This window comes from Schistocerca piceifrons, chromosome 6 (genome assembly GCF_021461385.2).
Source record: "Schistocerca piceifrons isolate TAMUIC-IGC-003096 chromosome 6, iqSchPice1.1, whole genome shotgun sequence".
Classification (NCBI taxonomy): domain Eukaryota; kingdom Metazoa; phylum Arthropoda; class Insecta; order Orthoptera; family Acrididae; genus Schistocerca; species Schistocerca piceifrons.
The window spans coordinates 77604547-77627310 of NC_060143.1; the positions used below are offsets into that span (position 1 = coordinate 77604547).

General features: G+C 38.1%; 1 protein-coding gene across 1 annotated transcript in view; it reads right to left on the bottom strand.

Moving 5' to 3' along the window:
- Positions 1 to 418: 418 nt before the first annotated feature.
- The window catches only part of LOC124802946 (vesicular inhibitory amino acid transporter), a 100250-nt gene continuing 77904 nt past the window's right edge, over positions 419 to 22764 (bottom strand). Inside the window, exon 2 of the mRNA XM_047264034.1 lies at positions 419 to 1616. Within this exon, the coding sequence (XP_047119990.1) occupies positions 450 to 1616 (1167 nt within the window). The 3' untranslated portion in view covers positions 419 to 449. The remainder of the gene's footprint in view (positions 1617 to 22764) is intronic.

Below are 22764 nucleotides of genomic sequence, written 5' to 3' on the forward strand. Positions count from 1 at the left end.
AAGAAAATGAAATAGTGGGTAACCTGTATATGAAGCATAACCTGTAAAATGCATTATGAAAAATATTAATCACTACTACATTTGCTCTCTTATGTTTTATCAAAATTTCTCCCAGTTTTTTTTTGTATGCCTTAACAAATTGGGTTGAATGCCTCCACTTCAATGTGATAAGATGCAAAAAGCAACACACAAAATGTGCCACATTCAGCTTACAATATTGTGTCTTCAGTTCTGCTTTCCAAATGTCAGATTCCACAGGTAGCCCAACATATATCTTTATTATTGTCAACAGCACTCAGTGACTCCTGTTTTCAGGCTTTGTATTAAAATTACAACTTGTTAATTAAATACATTAAAATTAGTGCATATACATATTTATATGTATAATATATTATACAATATTTTCGGCAGACCACATTTAGCTGGCTACTGACAGACTCACTACAACTTCAGAATGGCAGGCCTATTTCAAAGGCCTTGATTAGAGCAGAGCCAGAATCATATACTCCAATAATACCAAAGAGGACCCCAAGGAAAATGACAAAGCAGTCATAGGCAACTGTACCCCAGTCCAGCATCGGCCTCTTCAGTTTCAGATGGAAGTAGCACGGCCAGATGAAAGACAACATCGTGCCTGTGAAGCTGCCAATGAAACCCATTAGTATGGCAAAGTGTGGAATGGAGATGGCCATAAGAATAGTGAAGGTGACAACACCAACACGGAAGGCCAAGCCCCATACCTTGAGCTCACCATCAAGTGCCCAGATGGTCGGGAACAGAGTCTCGGGTCGGCCACGGAAGAAGGCACGTTCCAGGAGCTCACAAGCAGCATAGTATGGCAGTGGGTAAGATAGCACTGCCTTCACCACCAAAAAGAAGTTAACAAAGCCCTTGAAGCCCTGGGAATGTAAGTTATTGGTGATGACCTGCTGCGTATTATTCTGGAAGGTCAGAAAGCACACATAACCAAACAGGGACTTGAAGATGGCAGCAGCAATATGGCTCCAGTTGAGCATCCAGTTGAACTTGGAGGGGTCTATGAGGTTGCCCTCGAGTGTTGGCAGGAAGATCTGTGACGTGTAACTGAACACGATGACACCCAGGGAGATGGGGAAGTTTTCGAAGTCAATGCTCCACTTGACCTTGGACCATCCCCAGTCTCCGATGTACAGCAGGCAGTAACCGAGGATGACGGCATTGATAACAAGATGGGACATAGTGCACCAGAAGCTGAGCATGGAGACGTGGTGCAGTGACTTGAGGAAGCCGAGCGGCACGAGCAGTATGCCGATCAGCATCATCCAGCTACGCGTGTCGATGGCACCCTCCGGAAAGGTGCCCACCATAAGGTCGCCGCAGACCACCACATACAGGATGCACGTCATCAACAGCTCGATGATCTGTGCCACATTGACAGCTCGTGCCCCCCACTTGGGCCCGAAGCACTCACTCGCGATTGAGACGTAGGAGTCCCGCACGCGCACCCCATCCTCGTACAGGCAGTCCACCAGGATCTTGCCCGTGTAGCAGCAGATATATGCAATGCCTATCATGGCAACAATTGCCCAGTAGCCACCACGGAGCACTGCGAATGGTAGTGACACGATGAACATTCCCTGAAAAATAACATTGTTTTATGGTGATTATGTTCTCCATCATCATTCCAAAATACTTAGTAATGTAGCAAATTAGTTAAAGGTAAATATTTAAAAGAATAAATATCATTAGCAGAATGTATATAAATTATTGGTACTACTAAGTAAACTATTATGTACTTTTCTCGAGTTCCAAAATTTATGAATATTCTGCTCATTGTACTCAAATGGCATACAACAGAACAAGGGAGAAACACATGTTACTTTAAAATGTTTCAGCTCATATCATACAAATAGGAAACAGAAACCAACAATAATCTGCAGTTATAGTGGGTATACCAGAACTTTCTATTACAATTAGTTAGTTATGTGTTCTGCAGATCATTTGAATGATTCTTTTGTTGGAATGATGTAGAATGAGTCAGTTTACAGGGTATGTATATGTGATTAGTATTAACATTAATGTACATATAGTTTTTTAAGTCCATGGGATAGAAGGCACTGTCCAGGAGAAATGACTATAGGTTAGATTTAAAACTGCTACCTGTCAGACATTTTATGGTACTGGGCAAATCATCAAAACTTTTTGTTGGTGTATATTGAACTCTTTCTGAGCCACTGACAGTTTTAGTAATGGATAATAAATGTTATTTTTTCCTCTTGCGTTGTAGGTATGAACATATGTATGATGAATTTCCTTTGCAAACATTTGTACCATGATGGTTCGCCTGCCCAGCTAGCCATGCAGTCTAACACACCGCTTCCTGAGCAGGGAGGCGTGCCAGTCCCCGGCACGAATCCACCTGGTGGATTAGTGTCGAGGTCCAGTGTGTCAGCCAGCCTGTGGATGGCTTTTTAAGGTGGTTTTCCATCTGCATCAGAGAATGCAGGCTGGTTCCCCTTATTCTGCCTCAGTTCCACTACGTCAGCAATAGCTGTGCAAACACTGTCTCCATGTATGCCTACACCGTCATTACTATACCATTCAAACATTGGGGTTACACTCATCTGGAATGAGATGTTCCTGGGGGAGGGGGGGAGGGGGAGGCATCCACTGGGGCCGAACCTCACAATAACCCTGGGTGCAGTGTGGGGCAGCAGTGGGGTGAGTGGAATGCTGTAGCCTGTTGTGGGGTTTGTGTATCACAACACCTTGGCAAACAATTTGATGAAATGAGATTCACTGATGCACTTAAAAGAAGATTACCAGAAAGGTTGTGGTGGGATTTAATACATTGACCTGACGATTGTCTTGAACAATTTTTACACTATGTTGACACGCTAGACAGGGCAGTAGGAAGAAGTATGTACCACAATAATTGGAATGATAGAAATCACAATGGGAATAATTACAGAAATGGAGATAATGGTAACTTCTACCAGGATCAAAGTGTACATTGAGAGAGAAATTTTGAACATCAGTGGGATGGGAATAATGGGGATAACCATTGGCATTTTGGTAGAAGAGACAGCAGTTCACCTCAATGAAAGTCCACAGTTTTGAGGCAAGGAAACACAACAAGCACAGGACCTCCAAGTTATATTTGCAATTAGACAGTAATAACAGTGATAATGATATGACTCATGTATCTAAAACTGAACAGAAGGAATATCAGATTTCTCATTTATGTTTTGATCAAAAGTTTTGGGATACTATGTTTAATTATGGTGATGTAGGTACTAATCACAAAACAGAATGTGATAAGAGTGAATTTTGATGTAGTATGTACTAATGATTTCTTCTCTTGGTTGGAAAACAGTGCCATTGATTTATGTAAGGCAGGCGATGACTGTATTGGATCTGAACTAGGTGATATTTTTGATGCAGATGTGAATGAGAGCTGTGAAATAACTGACATTCATAACTCAGAGACTGGTAGTTTATTGCAAATGAATGTAGGTGAGGTAAGTGACTTTGATGGAGATGAGACTTGTATTGTTAGTAATGTTTCTGCTGGAGTAATTTTAGAGAAATATGATGATGATGAGTATCAGGTATTTGTGGCATTTAAGAATAAGGAAGTTTCAAGTTATCTGTGAATGATGTGGACAATTCAGGTAAGGTAAGTGACATATGTAATATTATAAATGTGAGTCGTGGAATACCAGTCCAGTCAAAACAGTTTTTCATTAATGTCATGCAGAGTAAAGATCCAAACAGTAAAGGTGAGTTACCTGTGAGTCTAGAGAATAAAGGTGAAAACTTTTTGAAGTTTGTTTGGGACCAAATTGATGATAACATAGATAAATGTGCATTCTGGAATAAGTTAGCTATGGTTAGTCAGAATTTGTATCAAATTGGTGGAATGAAGTGAAAGAAGATCTAAGAAGGAAGTGTAATTTTGACAGTAACATATTTTGTGTTCCTTATGTAACAAGTGATATTTGTTGTGCCATGGAATCCATTCATTGTGTTCAATCTTTACCTGATAACATGAGTAAACAAAGTTGTGCTATGATACCAGTAAAGTTGATAAAACCAAGTAAAGACAGTGTGGATGTAGCATTTGATGAAATTGAAAGTGATCTTCTGCCTGAAGTATTGGACAACGGAGGAGATGATTCAGATTTTGGGTGTCTTTACATTAAGATTAAGATTGATCAGTGGGAAGGTAACTATTTGACTGATACAGGAAGCCTGATTTGTGGTATATGTGAACAATTTAGAGACAAGATCAAGTATAGTAAGAATTTTTTGGAAATGTCTATCGTACGTGTAAAGATAAGAGGAGCTACTGGTAAGCAAAGCAAATTGGTAAAATGTCAAGTACTGCTAACTTTTAGTATAGAAGACAAGACCTTCAAACATGGCTGCATAATGATACCTAGTCTGGAAGAAAATATACATTATGTTTGCAGATTTATATGACTATATAATTGTTTTTTTGTTTGTCAGGAATATAGTATGTAAGATCGTGTGATTTCTAAAGTTCTGTCTTATCTATTGACTGAGTTTAATTCTATGATACACTATGTTTGGATGTTCATACAACTATACAAATTGTTTTGCAATAGATTTGTGCTTTATCACCTTACTAGTTCATTTTTTCATTGCATTTAACTCTGTTTATTAAAGTTTAATATGTGAACAATTTTTAATTATATCTTATGTAAATCCTATATACTTGCTTTTGCAATATAAATAGGGAGAGCATATGCCGTGTGATGTGAGGAAGGTATCGAACAGCATATTTAGTACACAAAATAATGTTTCAGGATTTGATGTGAATGCTAGACAAGAAGCTACCTATCCATTGGACTATGTGATGAGAAATTTAGTGAGGAAACTTAAATATGTGGATGGATCCACTACCACACTGCTGTATGGCTGTACCGTGCTGATCCAGTCAGCTTACAAGAGATCATGGGTGATGGGTAATGTACTCAGGCATCTGTCAACTACAGAACTAGGGTTCAGAAAAGATCCTTTTTTAGGGTAGGGAGGACAGAAAGAAACCACGTTTTAAGGGAGGTTAGGATTGAGACAAACCTTCAGTTTGAGAAAGAAACCAAAAAACATAATTCTAGCTTTTTACATCAGCATAAACAGCTATTGGTTAAGAATTTGCAACAATCAGCAGATATTTCAACTCTACCCAATTTTAACTCAGTCAATGTGAAATGTCAGCTATCTTTATTGCATCAAAATACTTGAGGACTGAGAAATAAAATTAATGACTTAATTATCTGCATAGATGAATTAGAGTCCTCAAACCCAGCTGACATAATTTGCCTCTCTGAACATCATGTGACCACTGGTATAGAACTTACAGGATTTAGGTTAGCATCTCACTTGTGTAGAGCAGAAATGGAGAAAGGAGGAGTTGCCACATTCATCAGGAACTGACATAAATTTAAGAACATAGACATTCATGTATTTTGCCTAGAACAGCATGTAGAAGACTGTGCAACAGAAGTAGAATTTCACAAAAAATCCTTCATAGTATTAAGTGTATTTTGAGCACCTGCAGGTAACTTTAATCTGTTCATAAACCACCATGAAGCTGTACTGGTCCATTTAACAACCAAAAACAAAGAAATAGTGGTTGCTGGTGATTTCAATGTAGATTTCCTTAAAGACTTTCCCAATAAGAACTTATTTTAGTTAGTAACACTATCATTCAACCTAATTCCCACTGTAAAGTTCCCCACTAGGATAGCCAATTGCTCACAAACAGCCATTGATAATATCTTTATAGAAAAGTACAAAGAACAAAATTATATTACAAAACCAATAGTCAATAGCCTCTCAGACCATGACATGCAGTTCCTTCTGTTAAATGTTAATACTGAACAGGATATAAGATCTGTTAAATCTGAGCTCAAGAGGGTAATCAATAAGCAAAAAATTGATTATTTTAAGACACTGCTCGGAGACATGATGTTTACAGTGCTCATGGCATGAATGAAAAATATAACACTTCTGCTAATGAAGTGCTTATCTTATCTGAACACTGTTTTCCCCCAAAACTAACCAAGGTTAGAGCAAAGTATACAAAAAAGCCATGGATTACTCAACGAATAGGGGTATCTTGTAAAACAAATAGAAAACTGTATCTGTCAATTGGAAAAAGTTCTGATGTTGATGCTATAGCATATTTCAAGAAACACTGCAAAATATTAAAGAGTGTAATACGGACATCAAAGCAAATATATTACAAGGAAAAGATAGACATATCAGATGACAAAATAAAGACAATATGGGATATAGTGAAGGAGGAGACCAATAGAACCCAACATGAAGAGGGACAAATAGCATTAAGAGTAAATGATACATTGGTGACAGATGTGTATAGTGTGGCAGAACTTTTTAACAAACATTTTATAACGGTTACTGGAAAGATGGGGTTGTCAGGTTCTGTAAATGCTGCTACAGAATACCTCAGACCAGACATTTCAAGTAACTTCCATAATATGAATTTTACCCTCACTACCCCAGCAGAAATAATGTCCATCATAAAATCTTTAAAATCAAAAACATCTAGTGGGTATGATGAAATATCAACAAAGTTAATTAAAGAATGTGATTCTGAGTTAAGTAACATATTAAGCTATCTGTGTAACCAGTCACTTATCAGTGGAATATTTCCTGAATGGTTGAAATATGCTGAAGTTAAGACACTGTTTAAGAAAGGAGATAAAGAAATAGCATCAAATTTCCGTCCAGTTTCACTTTTGCCAGCATTCTCAAAAATTTTGGAAAAGGTAATGTACAATTGGCTCTATAACTATCCTATCATAAATAACATACTGTCAAAGTCGCAGTTCGGATTTCTAAAGGGTTCTGATATTGAGAAGGCTAAGTGAAAATGTACTTAATTCATTGCAGGCAATTGGTATATTTTGTGATCTGTCAAAGGCATTTGACAGTGTAAATCACAATATCCTTTTAAGTAAATTAGAATATTATGGTGTAACAGGAAATGCTGCAAAATGGTTCAAATCTTATATCTCTGGCAGGAAACAAAAGGTGTTATTAGGAAAGAGACATGTATTAAGCAATCAGGCATCATCCAACTGGGAACTAATTACATGTGGGGTCCCACAAGGTTTCATGTTAGGGCCCTTACTTTTTCTTGTGTGTATCAACGACCTTTCATCAGTAACATTACCAGATGCCAAGTTCGTTTTGTTTGCCAATGATACAAACATTGCAATAAATAGCAAATCAAGTGTAGTCTTACAAAGATCAGCTAATAAAATATTTGTGGACATTAATCGCTGGTTCCTAGCCAATTCTTTGTCACTAAACTTTGAAAAAACACATTAAATGCAGTTCAGAACCCGTAAGCGGTATTGCACGAGTATATGTCTAACATATGATGACAAGCAGATAGAAGAAGTGGACAGTGTTAAATTCTTAGGATTACAGCTTGATAATAAATTCAACTGGGAGGAGCACACCACAGAACTGCTGAAGTGTCTTAACAAATCTCTATTTTCAATGCAAATTGTGTCAGACATAGGGGATATAAGAACGAAAAAGCTGGCATACTATGACTAGTTTCATTCCATAATGTCATATGGGACTATTTTTTGGGGTAATTCATCAAGCCAAAATAAAGTTTTCCAGGCACAAAAACGTGCAATAAGAGTTACATGTGGTGTGAACTCAAGAACATCCTGCACAAGCCTGTGTAGGGAGCTAGGGATACTAACTACTGCTTCCTAATCTATTTTTTCCTTAATGAAATTTGTCATTAAAAATATATCACTTTTCAAACCAATAGCTCAATTCATGGAATCAATACTAGAAATAAGAATAATCTTCACAAGGATTTAAAGTAACTTACTCTTGTACAAAAAAGTTTGTATTATTCAGGAACACACATTTTCAATAACTTGCCAGCAGCCATAAAAAGCTTAACAACCAATGAAATCAAGTTTAAGAGAAGCCTACCTAAAGGATTTATTGGTGGCCAACTCCTTCTACTTCACTGATGAATTTCTCAGTAGAGCCAACTGATGTGCATATACATACACAAATCAGTACGATCTAACTTCTGCATCATTTCAGTGCAATAACATGTTCGTAGTAAATAAGTGTGTGTGAGTGAGTGTGTGTGTGTGTGTGTGTGTGTGTGTGTGTGTGTGGGTAAGTACAAACTAACTTCTGCACCATTTCAGTGCAGTAATTTGTTCATTGCAAATACGTATTGTAGTATTTCTATTATATCTTTATTACCTTATAAATAAATAAAAATTTCTAAATTTTAAATTCAGTACATTAATGTGATCTTAGTAAATGAATGTTCGTAAAATAATTCCTTGATATAGTGTTCATTAAAAAAAATGACGATCATACCACTTAGGACCTGTGGAAGGTACATTAGCTTATTTGTTTCAATTGTAAACATTTGTCATGTATTATTGTTTTTCTGACATGTTCTACATCCTGGAGGACTTCTTCACTATGGATCAATTGGAATGTAAGTAAATCTAATCTAATCAAATCATGAATGTTGTGACTGAGATTTGTAAATTATTCGCCAAGAAATCATCCTATATTAAGAATTCATGAAACTGGTTTTTTTTTTTAGAAAAACAGTTACTGGCATGGACAGTGTTAATCAACATAAATGTGTGTCTTCTCAAGTAGGGAGATTCTTCCTAGTACATTCTGCAATTTTTTATCAATTGTAAATGAATCTTCTAGGCCACTATGTACTATGTTTGTATGAACAATTAGCAAATAGTGTGGAAGACATTTACTACTATAGACAGTATAACAAATGCACACATGTCTGATTTCATACACTGATTTTGGTCCTCAAGCTACTCAATTATGTCATCATTCAAAGCTTTTTATGATTCTGATTACCTGTATTTATCCTGAGTACTAAAATATTGTATCTCATTGGAACTAGAGTTGTGGGCAAACTCATGCTTCACTCTGTTTTGGGTACCCCCGGTCATTGCGACTGTGTAACTATTGACTGAAGTTAGATGCATCTTATAATTACTCTTTACATATGATTGAACTTATTGATATGATTATGAACTTTATTCATTTTGTTGTGTCAAAACATTTCATCTGGTTTGGATTCATGGGTCAGTCCCCACATCGTAAGCTTACACCCTAATATTTTTTTCATTATTGTGTCCTTTCATGAGTCAACATATCCTTGAACACTCTGGTTTATGTGACTGACTGATTTTGTACTATATTCCTACTCATGATTGAGTATATTCTTTTGGTCTGTACATGTCATTGTGAGTTTATCGGGTCAGCTCACTCCTCAGACATTTAGGCTCTGAATTTTTTTCTGTTCTCTTTTGAAGATTTTGAAGGTGTGACTTTATAGATGTAAAGTTGAAATCTGTAATTCTAGTAATTCACTTTGGCTCTGCACTTATTTCTATAGTTTAGTGTAGTAATGTTGTAGTTTTGACTTTGTATTATTTGTCTGGTGACAGAATGTTGCACAGATCTGAAAATATGAATGCCATGTTCTGATATATGTATAAATTATGACTTTTATAGTAGATATTTTTTGAATGTTTTCTGTAATACACTATGTATCAGGTACTTCTATATTTCTGTATTCCATCTTTTGGCATCGTTTTGTACACTGTTTGGCAAACTCTATACTAAATCACAAAATATTGTAAAGGGCCGCCCTTCTCTAGCATTACTTTTCCTCAACAGAAGTAGTTGATACCTGAAATATTTTAGTATTTTGAACAGATTAATATTATCTCAGCTGTTTTTCTAAAAGAATTTGGTATGATTTTGTAGACAATGTGTTATATTTCAGGCTAAAATCTGTAAAAAGAAATTACTTTATTTCCTTTGTTACAGTCAGTATGTTCTAGCTCTGAATGTACAGCTGAAATTATTTTTATTTTTATTTTTATTTTTAGAAATATTTAAAATTATGAAATATTTGACACACTTAAAATTTCTGTTATTAATTACACAATTTAGTACTATTTATTATGTTTATTTCTGGATTCATTTATGGGTGATGACAGCTGGAGGCATAAAGGTAAAGATCCGTGTGGGTTGTCATCACATACGGGTGATGTGGGTTGTCATCACATACGGGTGATGACAGCTGGAGGTGTGAAGGTAAAGATGCGTGTGGGTTATCATCACATACGGGTGATGTGGGTTGTCATCACATATGGGTGATGACAGCTGGAGGCGTGAAGATAAAGATCCGTGTGGGTTGTCACACGGATCTTTACCTTCACACCTCCAGTTGTCATCACCCATCACAAAGGGAAGGAGTACTAAATACTTTGGTTCACAGAGCTCTTGTGATCTCTGATGAAGAACGCTTAAAACTGGAACTAGACCACCTCAAGGATGTGTTCCAGAAGAACGGCTGTTGTGACCACCAAATTTGATGTGCCATCAAGCAGAAGACAACACCACAGCCGACACCTGATGAAAGCGACAGCCTACATACCATATGCAGGCAATGTATCTGGAAAAATAGGCAGGATTCTAGGACATCATAACATCAAATGCATCTACCGCCTGCAGCCAAAGATCAAGTCCCTTGTAGGGACAGTGAAGAACAATTTAGGACTCCAGAAATCTGGAGTTTATTTCATACGGTGCGAGTGTGGCAGAGCAAATGTGGGGCAAACGATTCGCACAATCGAGGAAAGGTGAACTGAACACAAACGACACACCAAGGCTCCAACAGCCTACAAAATCTGCAATCGCAAGACATTGCCTCGAGACAAATCATCGTATGAAATATGGGAACACAGAAGTCCTGCACAACACATCCCGCTTTTGGGACTGTGTATACAAGGAAGCAATTGAAATCCGGCTGCGCGAGAACCTTATTAACAAGGACAACGGATTTCAACTCAGCCAAGCGTGGAATCCAGCAATAAAAGTTCTGCAGGAGCAGCGGAAATGGGGCACCACACTCGCTGAAGGCGGCATGCGTACTGACCCCCATCAGTCATCTCGTCAGCACAAGCTACCCCCACCACCGCAGCCTGCACATCCCTCGGTCCATACGCGGAGTCAGTGGAGGGGAGAGGCGACAGGTATATACATCATACCACCCACCGGCCTAGGACATCAATCATTAGGAGTAACCTGATGATGATGGCACGTTACGCCATCGAAAATTCGTTCTACAATGACCAGTAAACCTGGCTGCATGCCCGAGAGACCTTCAAGCAATGAAGCTTGAGGATGGAATATTTCTGCATCAAGAACAGTACGTGAAGTAAGTCCTGGTAACATTCAACATGAGTGCAAGAGGCGAAGACAAGTATTGTACGGTATTGTGTGGATGTTGTTCAAATGCCCATGTAAATGAATGTGAAACCATTGCAAAGAAATAGAAATACAAATATATACATAAAAAAGTATGAGCAAAGTAAAGCATGGTCACACAATACATTTTAACATAACTTCATATACTTGTATGCTTTGGTGTTATAAAATCTCAGTCTATTTTTCATAAGGCACTACTCTGGGTCATATGATAGTGTTCTGCCACCCACCCATCTAGAGAATATTCTTGTCCATCCCTGTTCCAATCCTGCTCCCAATACTGCACCCTTGCGGTTGACCCAGGTGCGACACCTGTCCCGTGTGCAAGACCTGTCCCATACATCCACCCAAGATCTCCTACCACAGTCCAGTCACGGGCATCTACTACCCAATAAAAGTCAGGACCACATGTGAAGGCAGCCGTGCTATGTATCAGTTATTCTGCAATTATTGTACAGCATTCTGTGTGGGCATGACAAGTAATCAACTGTCCATTCACATAAAGCCATCTCCAAAGTGTGGTAAACAACGAATGTGACCATCAAGTAGCAGAACATGCTGCACACAACAACTCTAATGACTTCAACAGCTGCTTCACTACATGGACCATTTGGTTACTTCCTTCCAGCATAAGTTTCTCTGAACTACATATATGGGATTGTCTCTCCAGCATATCCTGCACTCTTGCAATCACCCTGGCCTAAATTTCTGCTAACTTGTTTCCCACTGCCTCCCTTACCTCTCCTCTTCCCTTTTCTGTCCACATCATTCCTCCCCCATCCATATAGTTTACTGACTTCTCCCACCACTCTTCCTCCTCCCCCTCCCCCTCCCTCCCTATGCAGACACGTTCTTTCTTTATTTCTCAAACTCCACTGCTCCCCCCTTCCTTCCACCCCTCTCCCTTACTCTCTCTCCTCCCTGCCTCCGTCTTCACCACAATCTTCCTCTCTTTTCCTCCCCTCCCCCCCCCCCCCTTCTCACCTCTATCCCTTATATGCTCAACCCTCTGAACTTTTTTCTTCTTCTTGTTCTGCAGCCGCTAAATCATCTGGCAAGAGACCTGCTTCACTCTACCCTGCTACCCACACCCTACCTCATGCATTCTTCCCTATCCCCTTGCCACCAGGCACCTACTTTTGATAATCAATTCTTCAATAATCAGTTTCACTGCTAGTGTGAACATGTACTTTTGGATTTCTATGTGGTTGTGTATATGTGTACTCCTACTAGAGAGCCTGAGCCAGAAAGCCTGTGTTAACTGTTTTCTGTTATGTGTCTCTGTGCACCATGCACCAATCGTCTATAAATAAGTGGTTGTCTCTTCTCTTATTACACGTATTTTTTAAATCAGTATTAGTAACCTCTATTTATACAGATTTGTCATTTGAAAATACAGTGTCCATGGTGTTGTCTGTGTCATATGTTATAATTGTGGGTTCATGTATGTGAGGAAATAGTTTAAAACTTCACAACAGATTTAAGAACTGATCTTTTAGCCTTACTTCATTCATTAGATTTATAGTGAAGTCCCCAAACTCATCTACAGTGGGGCTTTCAGTAAATAGAATGTTAAATAGTGTTTCTAGTTGATTAATGAATGCATCTGTATTCCCAGTAGGTGGTCTGTATATTGCTATGACTATGACTTTTCCCTGTATTTTATACAACAGTGTAGTTTTTGCTTCAAAATGATTTCCCATACTCAATGATTCATCTTCACACCTTCTTTTACACCCAATACTTGATTTGGTAAAGATATATGTACCTCCATTTTTGGAATTTTTTTCTACAAAACTGACTTGCCAACTCATATGGATGAATGTTAATGCTACGTAGTGCAAAATTTCTGCACTTATGCTTCAAAATGCACATGCAGTCAATATTTACACCATTCCCTGTTACTTCAATTTCTAATGATTTATTTCTAAGACATTGAATGTTTAGGCTTAAAGTCTGCAGATGACTAGGATGAGAACTGGTTGCAGCTGTATTTACATTTTGTGATGTCATATTCTACTCTGTGTACTGGTGAGGTACCAAAAATCCTTGTGAAAGACAGGTTTCCTGCACCTCACAGGTCATTCACTTGGCTGTGGTGAGTTGCCAAAAATAATTCTGAGATATCTACATGACCTCAAGAATTATATCTTTTCTACAAGAAACAGGACTTGAGAGACAGGAAGAGTTCCTAATAATGCTCCCATTAGTCAGTGTTCTAAGATACAACGTGTTACAGTTATTTCATTGACTGAAACAGAACTCATTTTAGCAGCAGAACGTACCAAAGATAAAAAAGAAACACACATCAAGACTCTATGACAAGAGCTATCCAGAACGGAAGTGAAGACCATTCATTCATCATGTAGACAGTCAAAGTGCAATCCAGATAATCAAATCAGGGCAGTTAATTAGATGAAGCAAATATATAGATGTGAAATTCCATTATATCAGGGAGCAATACAGAGAAGGTTTGCTTGGGTTAAAGTACTGTAGTACAGAAGAACAATTGGCAGATGTATGTACCAAAGCCCTACCAAGGTCAAAGTTTGAGAAACTTAGAAATGCTGTTATGAAACAATTAGAATACCTTCTTATTTGAAACAATATTAAATAATAACTGTTTTCTATGTGATTAAGTAAAAATGTAAAGCTTTTGACTTAGAATTATTGAAAACAGATACTGTATTTTAAGGAGAGTGTTAAAAATGTTGAAGTGTTGGTAAAAGACAATCTTTGCTGTATGTTTTGTTAGAGGTTGGCAACCAGAATAAGAACCAAAATATGAGTTATTGATGAGAATGAATAACACATATCTGTAGTCTGTGTTGAACAAAGCTGGCTGTAAAATAAGTTATGGAGTTTATTCTGTGTGTATCTTACAATATTTTTAATAAAGAGTGCAGAGAAAACCAAACATTTCGACAGGAAGTTGAATCTAAATCTGCTGTTTATTACTAACAGTCAGCTTAAACATTAGATTACCTCAGCATCCATCCGAATCTATCCCAAACCTTCAGTTTCATTAATGTTCCCTATAATTACTTCCAAATGCAAGAACCAGGGCCTATCCCAAAGGCTATATACACAGTAGGAGCACAGATGTGGTGAATGACTCTGGCGTTTCCTTCCATAGGGAGATATATCAGTTGAATTAAATTCACGGAAATGACATTAATGGACCAAGTACAGGTGAAATCAGTGACAATGCACTGACATGGAATGGTATAGGTGAAGTCTTTTCAGAAATGCTGAACTTGGAATGAAATGAGTAAGTCAACAAATGCTGTCAATTTTCTTTTAGAAGATGTCATTCAAACAAAAAGACATAATTTTTACAATCACATTCAGGAGCCCTTAAAAGAAATGCCATTAGATGATGCTTGTCATGATTTATAATGAACTAGATGGGGAGAAATCATGTGGAATGTGTTTAATGTGAAGTTTATTACTACCCAGGAGATGGTGGTTTCACTAGTTTGATTGAGGACCATAGAATAGTGGGGTGGAAACTGCACTGAGGTGGATGCATTGATCAGCGCATTGAGTCCATTGTTGACTTATTTTTGTAAAAAATTTCATTGTTTTTATTCATTTTACTGGCAGATTTCCAACACAAAAAGTTTCAAAAAATGTATGAATTCGTGGAGGTGTTCACTGTAGGGAACTAAATTGGTGTTCCAGTTATTGTTACTGTTTCAAAATCATAATTGAATGGGATAGTCCAGTAACCTACTGTTGTGGAAAAACTCTGCTACAAACAGTGTAACAGCAGTAAGTAATCTGTGGAGTTGATGAATGCCCAATGAGAATCTATAATGAACTACCTGAAAAAAAAAATCCCAAAAATATCTGGCAGATCTGAATAAGAGTTCAAAGTGGTGTAAAGAGGGCATATTCCCTTAAAATGTACATAAATGTCAAATTGCACACTTCAAAAAAGCAATTAAACATAATATCCTAATGGAGACGAATTCCATCTTATGCAAGATATTGTTTTGTAATTTTGTTTTCACCCAGACACATTTCAGCTTTTTTGTGCTATAACTAGTTTGTTTTCTTTCTCTATGGGGCTACTGTTGATTATGCTGGGCGCTTTAGATCTGCTATACAATTTACAGCTTGCATAGTTTTGTCTTGAAGTAAAATGCTAACTTCTTTCACAGTGATTGTTACACTCGAATCTTAAGATTTGTTTTTCAAGCACAGAGTTTTTGCATCTGTTATAACAACATGTAATGGAGGTGGAAACTCTATGTTTGGTAAACAAACGTTAGGTAACACATGTGTAATAACCACAGTGAAAGAAATAAGTGTGTTACCTTGACACAAACGAAGAAAAAACACCATTTCACCAAAACTTGTGATAAGCTGTGGACTATGTAGGGCAGCTAACGCTACCAGCACAAACAAGCAGTAGCCTCAAGTGAGAAATAAAATAAGCAACTAATCCCAATGAAGATAGCACAAAAAGTGCTGAAATGTGTCTGAGAAAAAACAAAACTACAAAACAGTGTATTGCATAAGGCAGTATTCTTCTCCAATTTTCTTAGCAGCCATAGAAATGAGAAGAACTGCAACATTTGCAAGATGATCCTATACTACAATATCAATGAGTCACAGTGACAAAGCTTGGGCTTTACCCATCTTTGTTCTGCATCAACTAGTTACATAATATAAGACTATCCTACAGGTTGCAGCAATATGATCTTTCTTTTTTTCTTAAAAAAAAAGACTCATTTTAAAGTACCAGATATCAATGGGTACACATTTAATAAGACATTGAGAATTTTTTAGGCTGCCAGATGGATGACAAACTGAGAGGGCAGCAGCACATGGATACATCAACCAAAAAGCTCAGTTCTGCCTGATTTGCACTACACATCCCTCTGACGGTGTTAATAGGATGACGTGATTTTTGGTATACTTGACATTCTTGCACTCAGTGCTGTCTTATAGCACAGTCTTTGGGAAAATGCACCTAAGATAAAAAAGTATTATTCTACAGAAGCAAACAACAATAATGTTGTATTAAGTCGATAAGCAAACCTTTTGCAGAATGCTCTACAGAGACCTGGGATACATGCACTTACATGCCAATACATGTACCCCTAACAGCTTTTGTGTTAATAATGACAAGGAACTTAGAATGAGCTGTAAAATTAACAACAACTATATTAGAAGCAAGAATAATTTCGATATAAACTATGAATCTCAAATTAGGGGTTTTTAACAGGTTGACAGTAGATGTTAGGTAGGACATTGGAAATACTCAGCTATCTGAAAAGGAATGTACAAGCATAACTCATTAGGCACTCTTTCAACAAATTTATCAGAATATTTGGTCTCGTGAATGTAAATTCCAGTTAACACCAATGTTTACTCTGAACACACTTTGACTTAACCAGTGTTCTATGTAATGTTACACATGTGCCTTGTTTGATTCATCAGCTGAAAATAGAAGCTTAGTGGTATAAGAGAAAAACCAATAGCTCTTTTCCAAAGTAACTGTTTTTCACCTAATATACATATCAATAATGTAGCAGTAAATCCCATAACTATCAAACGAGTAGAGTAGCACAAACTGTAATTGGCTGTTTTTACAGAAGTGGTTTGTCTTGGCTGACCCTGCCAATTATGTATGATTTGACACATTCCACACCCCTGAAGGCTGCCATTTGTGATGGGATTTACAGAATATGGTGACTTAATAAATGAATGAGTCAAATAATGAGAAATTACAACCAAAAATTTCAAATACAGGCACAAAATTCTATTTGACAATGTGTTGTAAAGGTGTGGAACAAATGTACCATTTTCATCCACAAAATAATGCCAACTGTTAGGCTAATCACTTGCTATACTCATGCCCTGCAGAAGAACATCAGACTATTACATTTTATTTGTCTCTTTTTGTGGTCTGATCTTCAAACCCTTCTCACATCCACTGGAAAATGAAGTTTCATTGTGATGATATTTTGCTTAAGCTCTGAACTGATGAGATAAAACATAATCTCAGATGACAAAATATAAGTCACCCTTGAAACAGCACATAAGTCACTTCAGAGCACGTTAGGTGGTGTTGAACTGCAGGCAATCATGTGACCTACCACTGCTGATGTAACTCATGGTGATGAAATGGTGTGGATGTGTGCTGGTCAGTTGTATGGGATCAGTGCATTAAGACAGGTTGGTGCGGAGATATGACAGACTGGTTACAAGGATCTGTCATATTTGGAACTGCCCATGACCACACAGTTGATGATTTTTTTTAGTTTATCAATGAGGCCTTTCCAACATGTCTACAAGGAATCCTATATTACTTCCAGCCATGTAACAAAGTGTAAGAACAGTGGTTGTAAAAAGTTGCTAATCAACAGAGACTGAGATGAGTTTCATGTCTCCACTCCATCCATTTCAGAATAAAAAGTAATGTACATGAATGATTTGAGAAAATCATCCAACTAGCTGCTGATATAAAGGTTTATTAACAACCTTTGACTATGGTTTCAATGACTGTAAAATTGTCTTTTTCAGAAGTCCATGAACGCAAAAAACCACATACTGGTGACAACAAGTTTCAGAGCAAAGCAGCTCATGGTAAGTAAAGTGGTATGTGTGGCCATCAGTAAAACCAAATAAAATCCATTAAAAACATTTCCATTGGAACCTGATTAGACGTAAAAGTTATCACATTAAAATGTACATGGAGCTAAAAGACACTGAAACGGCATGTATGTAGCTAATGCAATGGCGCAAAACTATCATAGCATGTGCCCCATGGAGAGCATAATAGGACTTTGTTTTTTTTCACTGTGCATAAAAGATTTATCACATAAGATCAGCAGAGCTACAAGGTTGTTTGTTGATGCTGTTGTTCATAGGAAAGTATCATCATTGGATGTTCATAAGGAAATGCTAAAACATATGGACAAAATTTCCGCTTGGTGTAGCAAATATCAGCTGTCTTTAAATGTGGACAGATATAAGACAGTGCCATAACAAGGAGAAAGAACCTGATAGTATCTAATTTATCCCATAAATGTTAGCATTTAAGACAATTACATAAAAAATAACGTAATGTTAATTTCAACTAAGTGTTTGCAAATTGAGTTTTCCAAAATTTGTATTGAAAACTAAATTTCAACAAAATTCTTTTTATATCATACACATTTTCTGCTGATTTTTAAAGTTTAACATTGTACCAAAACTTTTGTGAACTTGTAACATTAGTTTTAAGGTTATTTGTGTAAACATTTTAACAATACCTTGTAAATTTTTATTATTACGTCTTTACACTAACTCAGATGGCTGCGTCTGCATCTGAGCTTATTTCTTAGTCTGAAGTAGTCTTTGACTATCTGTAAGTCCAGTTTCATAAAAGCTTGCCGAAAACTATTTGGAGTTCATCACACCAAAGAGAAAATTAGAAGTTTTGAGTATACCTTTCCTTTATTAGAATGCTAACATTTTGCCCATTCGTAAAAATGCAGGCTATTGGAAGATACATCAAGCAGATACTCAATACAGTGTTGATGAGGGAATGGATAAGGAAAAATCTTACAACTCTGTATCTTTCAACAACCACAGTTACAGAATTTTCAAGCAGTATTAAGCAGGTAAAAATAATATTTTGATCAATACTTATGGAAGTAGAATGGCTCCAAAATGAATCACGCACAAGACCAATTGTAGAGTGTTGTTTCAGTGTCTGGAGTGCTTATCAAATAGGCACAACAATATAGTGTAGGTCCAAAGAATTCAGAGACGTGCTGCTATAATGGTATTAGGTTGAGCTGCTACTGCTCTGCCCTCTTACACTTTTTGACAACTGCCCTCCTAATGTCATGCAGCATTTGAGGAGGGTTTCTGTGATGACACACTGCAAGTCTCAACTGGTCCCAGGAGCACTGAATCGGGTTCACGTCATCAGATACTGCAACCCACTGCATTTTGTTGGTTCCTGTCTCCCAGAGGAAGATACTAATGGGATGGGTGCTGTATGATCATTCATTATCATCCTGAGAGATGAACATATCATCAAAATGCTGGCTGCAGGTCTGAACTGCAAATTGGAGGGTCTTATCCCAATAGTGTAAAGCCCTCAAGTTGTCCAATATGTGATGTTGGCCCAAAACATGATTGCCTGCTGAACACGTGAGACAGCACACCTGACATGAAGATTGGCATGTAGCCACCACCATAGCCTTGTATAATGCTCATCAGCCATCGAGCAAACCCTACACTCATCGGTGAAGAGAATGCAATGCCATGCTGCAGATCTCATTCCAGGTCTTCCCTTGCCCACCTTTCTCGCATGAAAAAGTGCTGCTGTTATTGTGCCGTCACTTGTGGTGGACGCCTAGTGGTTAAATTGATTGCATTGGAGGTGGTCGCACAGTGTCTGGGCTGTAACAGCTGCCAGAGTTGCCCCCCAAAAATCATACTACAGTTCTGTTACAGTCTCCTCAGGGCACCTACACGGCACAATTTATAGGCATCAGTCAACAGCTGCTGTTGTTGACCGTAGTAGATCATTAATGAACATATCTTAAATATTTTGTGTCTTGCAATAGCAGTTGAATCTTTGAATGACATCACTGTGGTGTACATCGACTTCGCAGGCCACTTCCCGTACCAGCAACTCTTCTTGCCATAAAGTGGCATTGTGCACATGGTTTAAGCTCAAACAGACCATTCAAGGAATATTTGCAAACTGAGCAGCAGTCTACACAAGCCTCATTAACCCATTTAAAACCTTAGATATTGAGTGCTGTACTGAACTGCTTTACACAGGTGGCTGCATGCAATGATTCCCTGTGGTCAGCAGGCTGTTGTGAAAGAGATTTCCTATGAAACAATAAACACAAACAATCATGAGTACTCAAGGAATGACAGCACTCTCGTCAGGTGACAGTCTGCAGTGTGACAGTCAGTTTATTCCACAGTGGACTGCGGCCTGCAACAATTCCCAAGTGGTTCTGAAGTGCTTTAGCAAGGATTGTTCGGATAGCATTGGAATGACATGTGGACTTCTAGGAGAGCTACAAAGACAAACAAATTAGGGGAACAGACTAGAGTGGTAAATGAAATTATGATCACAGTAAAAATGAAGTGAAGAGTGGTGGCATATGTAACTGGGTAAATGGACCTACATCTGCATATACATATAGAAGGTGTTTCAAAGTCTTTGCATCAAACATCTAGGAGAATCAGATCATGTCATGGGGAACAACATTTATTAGAAGCAAAATGATTGCTGAAGCTAGAGGGGTCCTTTTATTGAATTCACTGGTCCTGGGACTACAAGATTTCACCAAACTAACAGGTTCTACTAACTAAACGTTGTGCATCTGCATACCATTTCCCTCAGTAAACTGATGGAGTGATTTTTATCAGTGAACCTTAAGATTTAATATTTCTAAGTGGAGGAAGATATTGTAGAAGCGAATGAGTAACTTTACTTTGGCTCTTTCACTTAGAAGTGTTTTTAACTCACTTCTTTTGTGGATGAATTACTTTTACTAAAGATTTTTCCAATGGATCTTAGCCTAGCACCTGCTTTTCCTACAGTTAGTTTTGTGTAGTAAATCCAAAAATATCGCTCAGTACAGTTACGTCTAGATAGGAAGGCCGTTCCCGAATTCTAGAAGTTAAAGAAACATCAAGACGACGACCTAATGGAAGATAAGCAGATGCAGAGCTTGCACCAGGAATGGGGATGGGTACAGCTCAAGTCTGTAAAGAGACCACTGGACGACTTTATCTACCAATGGGTGTCAAATAACACTGATGGTGAGAGCGCCCAAAATTGACTGACGCTTTTCCTGCTTCATGCTAATCGTAGTATTCTCATGACTGGAACTGAGATGGATTTATCCTCATCATGGAGCCACACGATGACTGTTTCTTATGAATGTGAGACTGAAGTGTCTCGTTTATTTGTTGTGTGTCACGCTGGGAAACTTCAGAATTCGTTCTCCCACTCTGATTTCTTTTTTAGCTCAGTAGACACAATATCACTATCAGCACCAAAGAAAATGCTTCTAAAATTTCAGTTACAAAAATCTGATCGCTTAGCTACATTTGTGCGGCAAAATATTTTGAAATGTTTTGTTTTTCGGAAGCTGAAAGACTACATTATTATACTTTTCAGCAGCCTGGAAGTAGAGCCATTGCGGTAATATTAAGAAGACAAAGGGTGCAGCCGAAAACGGATGCAAGTCTCGTCATTACAAAGAACGAGAAAAACAATGGAAAGGCTCTGGAGACAGGCGACAGAAACAAAAAGAACTTCGCAAATGTGTACATTTATTGAAACGGCGCGCCAGCAAGCATTGTCTAGGGAATAATGCGAATCGACCCCTCGGACTTGGCTTTTCAGCAGAAGACGTGGACTTGGCTGAAGGCAAGGGAGCGGAAATGCAGTACAGAGAGAGCTGCATACATACCCGTGTAATGGCTGCGATTTCACCGACCAAGTTAGTGCAGCTCTTGAGATAGGAGATACCTGTTGGTGAAGAAACTCCGTCCAGCCGTTTATGTTCTTCGTGACTTGTCTGTAGTGCTCGAGATGTATGCCTGTATAGTTCGTAAAAAAAAAAAAAAAAAACATGGCGGCCGAAATATTGCCCAATGCAAATTATGCTCTGTGTGACTGTGTGTGATTATCTCGCATTAAGTTCGATCCCTGTGCAAATCCAGTTATTTTGAAGGAGGAGAGACTGGATTTTATAGCCGCGTTGACATCAGATTTAATAACAGAGTGCAATTAAGGAAATTTTAATAGCTGTGTTTGCTGGTGGCACAAGCATACTAATCAAGGGTTCAAGTGCAACCATACCTGGCACAGCTTAGAGACGTGCTGCACAGGCCAATATCTGGTTCACAGCAACTAATTTTTAACACACTATTTTCTGGCCTCGCATGTATGCTTGTCTTGTTCGCCACTGTAAATTCCACTTTCAGTTTATGGTATCTAGGGGGCGGGACGTAACTCTGGTCTGGAGGCAGGGGATAAATTGGGTGTAACCAGTGCTGGCACCTGGGAAAACGACAAACGGTCATTGCGGAGCTCAGTGCAGTATTCTGCTGGGGAGTCACCATCAACATGGCCTCACCCTGTGATTCTTGAGTCACTTTGGAAGGGTTGTGGAACTAAACCAGAGTGTCGAGGACAACCTGACAGTAGAAACTATAGCCATCACAGAGGCAGTCACTACACACCACAAGTCAATTCGAAACTCAGAGAGAGTATTACGTTTACACTGGGTGTGCTGATTCTCTACGGTCACAATTACATGTTCACAATAGGAGGTCCTTTGAAACAGGCAACCACAGTTGGAAATGAATATGTCAAGAGACATGGGATCTTGAACGAACAAGTGGTGCCTGATGGTAAGTCACTTAGTGTTCCGCCAG